Source organism: Orycteropus afer, unplaced genomic scaffold, assembly GCF_000298275.1.
Source record: "Orycteropus afer afer isolate SDZICR_OR568_19922 unplaced genomic scaffold, OryAfe1.0 scaffold00661, whole genome shotgun sequence".
Taxonomy (NCBI): domain Eukaryota; kingdom Metazoa; phylum Chordata; class Mammalia; order Tubulidentata; family Orycteropodidae; genus Orycteropus; species Orycteropus afer.
Window position 1 is genome coordinate 1,176,526 of NW_006922248.1, and position 6,648 is coordinate 1,183,173.

Sequence of the window (6,648 nt, forward strand, 5' to 3'; positions counted from 1 at the left end):
TGTGAGTTAAACATTTACCTCAAGTAGCCACACGCCCTGGAGAGAACAATCATGGGAGAAGGAAGGGCTGCTTATGCACAGGGAGACAGCTCAGGGTGCAGGAGAGTATGGAGGGATGGACACTGGGAAGAGGTAACTATGGGGAAGAAGTGGGAAGGGAGCTGTTGCACTGTAAACTGTGGTCAATGACATGAGACAAAGTATATGTGAACTGCTGTATGGACAGAATTCACTCTGTAAATCTTCACCCAAATCACAATAAATAAAATAAAATTAAAAAAAAAAAAAAAAAAAGAGCATGTACACAGCATGCAGTAAGCGCTCAGCCCATATTAGCTTATCCCTGTCCCTTGGTAGAAGTTACGAATCCTGTATGGGCTGTCTGGAGCACGTCCTCAGCACTGGGTATCATGTGGAATGTTCTACATGTATTTACATGTGCTATGCAGTCCTCAAAGCCCTACTTTACAGATGAGAAAAGGATGCTCACAAAGCAATTTGTCTATGGTCACACCACTAGTAACTGTCAGTACTGGATTCACCTGTGAAAGGATCAACAGGCCAGTGCTGTTTAACAGCTTTTCACATAGATTACCTCTGCCGAGTCTCTCCCCAGCACCCTGGAGGTTTGGTAGGACTTTGTACCCTGTTTTACAAGAAAAGGCACTTGGATTCAGGAAGGGTAAGTAACCTATCTGAGATCACAGAGCCAGAAATGGGGAGAAGCCCAGACTTAACCAGGGCTCTTTGCACTAAGACCTCTGGAGGGTGAGGAGAGGCTTCAATGCAGGTGCACAAAGTCCCAGATCCAACCTTCTCCTCAGCTTCTCCAGCTAAGCCCCCTGCTATACTTACTTAATGATTGGGTTCTCAAACTGCTTGGCACACCGCCACTGCCGGATGCAGGACAAGCAGTACGTATGATTGCAGTTGGAGAGAATCCCGAATCTCCTCTCAGAAGCAGATGACTTCTCAAGGACCACCTCCATGCAGATGCTACACACTTTATCCTGACTTGCCTGCAGGGCAAAGGCCTTTTCCATCTCGTGTTCAAAAGTTGACATGCAGATCTGAAGCACATACAGAGAGGAAGAAAGGCTTCTTGAGTGTTGGACCAGGGAGGAGTGAAGTGAGCCCTGAGCAGCTGCCAGACACAAATACCCCTGCTTCAGGCAGGCCCCAGCATACCCATAGATTCAGATACAAAGAATCTCCCTCAGGTCACTAAAAGGATTTCAAATCATCACCAGGGCCAGCCCTTTACTTTCCTAGTATGATTTGGTCACCTCCATTTTAGAGCCAAGACCACAGAGAGACACACAGTTTAGGGGACTGCTATGAGCTCACAGAGTTCAGACGGCCCGGACCCCTGGTCTCCTGGTACCTCTGGGCAATGCCCTTCCCCCTTTGAACCATGCCAACATCAGCAATGCTGACTAGTCTGTCATCTGAAATAGCAGGCTGGCAGTCCAGAGTCATAGGTAAGCAGCATCACCTCTCTCCAAAAAAAAAAAAAAAGTGGCTAAATCACCAAGGCCATATTTTCCAGCTACCATGCTTCTTCTCTGTTTCCAACTTTCACAAACAAAAAAAAAAAAAAAAAGTGGCTAAATGAATTCATTCATTCATTCACTAAGTGTGTTCTTAATATCTTTTGGGTGTTAGCACTGTGTGTCAGGGACTACTCAGACTGAGGCCCTGCCCCGGGAAGCCAAGTTTATACAGATGTGAGACAAACCAATAAGCACAATTCAAAAACCTCAACATATCGGGGTCAAGATGGAAGCTCTGATTTTAGGTCTACCCGGAAACTCAGTAGGAAGACACTGCAAAGGAAAAGACTAGGACTCTACATCTCACACAAGCTTGTGGGCACCACGACTGGTCAGACAGTCAAATTCTCAATTACCTAGGAACACATTGTCCACGGAGACCGTGTCAGGCACCAACTCAGAGTGGGGCCCTTCCCTAACAGGCCCCCAGCACCGTTTGGTCCCTCATTAGTGTCTAGCTCTAAGATGAAGTAACACTATCACTTTGTATCCCTGACTCTCTTATCCACCTTCACACCCCAGTAACCAAGCATCAAGCTGAACATGAGGCAGCCTCAACAAATGCTTGGTGAATGAATGACCTTACAGGTCCTGTCCAACACCTGGCTCCTCAGATTCTATGCTTAGGTCTCCTCAAATTCTCCAAAACCAGTCCAGCCCAGCAAGATCCCAGCCACACAGGTACGTGTGTTTATGTATGTGTGTGTGTATATGTGACACCAACACACACACACACACACAAACCCCCCTGTGCTGTTGAGCTAGATCTGTTCTCTGAATTCTGCATTGTTTTATGTTTTGGGTGCCTCTTCTTTTTTCTTTATTCTATGTAATAAAAAATTGGCAAAATTACAGCAGGTAAAAGGAACTTGAAAAGTGGGTATAAGTATGCCAGGCACTGCTGGCAAAAAGATGCACCTGTAGAACTACCCACATGTTTGTCACTTTGTGCAGTTCACATGCTTTAAAGAGAGCCCATGCAAAGGTCCACATCTTTACCTTTTCATGTGCTTTTCTTTGCTCAGGATCAAAGGGATGCAGAACTTGTAGCCTGCAGATCTCACACACCTCCCCATGCAGGTAGACGCAAGAATCTCCAAAGTGGCACTCCCCAGCAGCAGCATAGGGGCACAGCTGCTGCTCATCGCTGTAGGAGCTGCTGGCTTCTAAGCTATCAAGGCCACTCCTGATTGCTTCCAGGTAGGAGTGCGGCTTCATCTCCAGGCTGTTCTGGGGGTCACTGCAACCCCGTGGGTTACTCACCTCACATGGCCGAGCCTCATCCTCTGCCAGGCCACAGAGATCTAATGCGAACACATAGCACACACAGCAGTGAGCCCATTTTCTGGTAAGCACTGAGTTACAATCTAACAAATTAAGCACCTCTTCAGAATTTCATTCTTGGGATTAAATAACAAAACAAAAAAAAACAGGTCCAGAGGAGCAAAGAAAAGGAATGGTATATAATATTCATAATGGTGTTACTTACAATAATGAAACTGAAAAACATAAATGTCAAGATAGGGAAATAATAAAGCAGGCCATCAAATATTTATATAGAACAATACTAAAGTAGATGTTTAAAAATGGCAAAAATAGAAATGTCAACACACATACTAGTTAGCACTTTTTAAAAGTACAAAACAGGAATACTGATTATGAAAGAACGGAGGAGGATAACTGATTTCTGAATGTTTGCTTTCTGCTGGGTCCTGGGCTAAGCACATAATGTACAAGATCTCATGTCATCCTTCTAGTAATTCTATGACAAGGAGATTTTATTCCCATTTTAAGGGACCTGAAGTCCAGAAAGGCAAACACCATGCCTAAGTTTATACAGCCAGGAAGTGGGGAGATTGGGACCAGATCCATCTGTTTCCAAAGCCTGTGTTCTTTCTACTTTACGCCATTTCTCTAAGGTCATGGTAAGTCAGGGGAACATTTAAAATGAGGTCAACAGAATCCAGTAGTTTCATTTGTATCAGTAAAATTACCTAGTATTTTTAAAGTGAACTACAATAAATACATAGAGTACATCTTTGGGTTCTGGGGGGGAAAAAAAAAAAAAGCCAACTCCAACTCACTGTGCCACTGAGTCAATTCCAACTCACAGCAACCCCTGTAGGGTTTCCAAGGCAGTAAATCTTTATGGAAGTAGATTGCCCCATCGTCCTCCTGTGGAGCAGCTGGCTGGTTTGAACCACTGATCTTCTGGTTAGCAGCCACCAGAGCTCCTTTTGGGTCCTGAAGCCAGTGTTAAACTGCCCTGTAGCAACCCCCATCTCATTAACAAAGATGACTGCCTTCCCATCACACATACTCCTAAGTCTTATTAGAGGTACCATATGTGATGAGGTTGGTTCCATGTTAGTTTAGAATGGAATCTGTCTATCTTATGCTGTATAATTCCAGGAACTAGAAACCCTTTCACCTGGTGAGGACCAGCCAATAAAAACAACTTTAAAAATTTGTGGCCTTCTTTTCCCCAAACCTGGTCCAGGGTAGAGACCACACCCTGAACCCTAACATGCTATTCTATCTCCAAAGGTGCAGCCTAAAAACTAGAGTTTTTAGGAAGACTAGGAATTAACTTGGAAATCAAATGGTAAAATGTGCTCTTTGTCAACACATTTAGCCCTGGAATGACTAGTTTGGTGCTGCTCACCAATTAGACAACCACCCTATGTGTATGGCAGTTACATACTGACAAAAAGACCACTTCTCATGTTTTGCCAGGACAAACTTGAGGCTCAGCCTAGCTTTGGGCATGAGGCAGACGCAGCATCCAAACACTGTGCAGCAACATGAACCTTTCTCAGAACAGTTCTGGTATCTCCACATTTGGCAAAGTGTTAGGTTAGAAGTCCTCTTGACAAGAGACGGTCAGGAGAATTAAGAACGAGTGAAATGGGAGGAAAAAAACTACTTTCTAAAAAGAGGCAATGAAAGGATTCTGCTCACTCACTTCGATCTCTAAGTATCAATGTTCGCTTTTCACGTTTCCCAGGCTCATGTAAGCTAGTTTTCATAATAGATGCAGAGAGGTCAGGAGGAGGGTGAGGATTGTGGAAACCCAGGGAGGGCACACCGTGGGGCATGGTGCCTGCAGCACCACCCACTGCAGCAGAGGGCCTTGTGTGGTCATATCTAAACAAAGCACACGCAGATGCATTAGTGGATGTACACACACATACACCTCCCTCCATTCCCAGACACAGAGCATCCCTCCTCCTGCTCCGTTTGCTGAGGGGGACAGTGAGGCACTGGTTCCCAGTCTTTTTCTCTACAAAAGGCTTATCTATTAGTAAGAGCCTGCTGTTCCACCAGAGTACACTGCTGCCTGTCACTTACACTCAAGTGTTCCCGAGGGAACACTCCCAATCCAGTGTTCTTTTGGGCAGGAGTCCCCAAAATGTTGACGATGGCCAATGTAAGAGTCGGGAGCCGGGCCTCTCCTTGACTGTCTCTGGGGAAGGAAGGGTGAGCCAACTTCTATGATCCCTACCCAGCGTAGTGAGGGAGTGAAGCTTGCAGTCTAGGGAAGAAGGGCAGCTGTTGGTCTAAATCGCCCCGTGGCAACCACTTTCACATACCAGCGGTGACTGCCTCCTCATCACACACACTCCTGAGCCTTTATAGAGGTATGTATATGATGAGATTGATTACTTGTTAGTTTAGGATGGAATCACAAAAGCACAGGAACAGACTTTGGAATTTTTTCTGGTCTAGGAATTACAAAACCTTGCTATAGACTATATGTATATAGATGTTCACAGCAGGGATATTTGTAGCAAAAAAACCTTGGAAGCCATTTAAGTATCTAACAGAGGAATATTTAATAAAATGATGGTATATTAACATTATGAAGCATTATAAAATTACAATTAGGAGACACACTAGCAGCACAGAAGAAACCTCATGACATCAAATGGGGGGAAAAAGTAAGCTATAAAATCTTATATGTATTATATGCTGCAATTTTATAAATATATATTCATAAGAATAAAGCCTGAAAAGTAATCTTAAAGAAATTAATATTTTTAGGGTACTAAAACTGAAGTTTTAAAATTATGTGCCATAAAAAACAAAACCAAACTCACTGCCATCGAGTCATTTCTAACTCACAGCGACCCTCAATGGGTTTCTGAGGCGGTAAATCTTTATGGAAGTAGATTGCCCAGTCTTCCTTCTGTGGTGCAGCTGGTGGGAAGGTGAACCACTCACCTTCCAGGTAGCAGTCAAGTGCCTTATCCACTACACCACCAGAGCTCCTACTTTTGGCAATATCGTCATGTTACTTTTAAATTAAAAATTTCCCCTCAGCAGAACCCACACTTCAAATGAAGGATCTGATTTTTAATAGCACTGAACTCAGGGTACAAGTTGGGGATAGGGAGACATTCTTGCCTGCAACGCGTTCCATAGGCGCAACAGCCCTTTTGATAGTATTTGCAGATGGTGGAGGGCTTGCTGTTTGCCAAGTCATGTGAGAATAGGCACTGGTTCCCTTCCCGACACACGCCGTGCATAAAATACCTGCAGACAAGCAGAGGCATAAAACTTTTAGAAGCACACTTTGCTTTATAAAATCACCATAGTCTTGAACCTAGGATACAAAATATTTATTAAATACATATTACATGGGCGGTGCAGTGAATTACTTGGTATGGCTTTTCTAGCCACGGTCTTTTTAACTTCTATCAGATTACTGGGTGGAACCATGCAAATAAGGTCTGTAGAACTCTGATTTTGGGATTGGTTAGTTTTATCACTCTGGTAGCATAGTGCCTAAGGCATTTGACTGCTAACCAGAAGGCTGGAGGTTCAAACCCACCAGCCACTCCTCGGAAGGAAGATTGGGCAATCTGCTTCCGTAGTGATACCGCCTCGAAATCCAAAGAGGGGTTGCTATGAGTTGGATCCGACTCGATGGCAGTGAGTTTGGTTTTTTGTTTTAGAGGCAGAGATCTCAGTGCCATCAAGAGTGAAGAGCTGGATTAGGGGACAAGATGGCGGACTAGGCAGAAGGATTGCACAGACCCTCTTCAACAAAGAAAAGGGAAACCAATAAATACAGACACAGAAGATAATCTTG

The 6,648-nt window shown here is 44.2% G+C and overlaps 1 protein-coding gene across 1 annotated transcript in view; it reads right to left on the bottom strand.

The window, feature by feature from the left end:
- Positions 1 to 6,169, bottom strand: part of MKRN2 (makorin ring finger protein 2) — a gene marked incomplete at its 5' end in the record, with an annotated part of 29,768 nt that extends 23,599 nt beyond the window's left edge. The window contains 4 exon segments of the mRNA XM_007956753.2: positions 856 to 1,070; positions 2,553 to 2,857; positions 4,519 to 4,700; positions 5,961 to 6,169. Of these exon segments, the coding sequence (XP_007954944.2) occupies positions 856 to 1,070; positions 2,553 to 2,857; positions 4,519 to 4,700; positions 5,961 to 6,169 (911 nt within the window).
- Between the last annotated feature and the right edge of the window lie 479 nt (positions 6,170 to 6,648).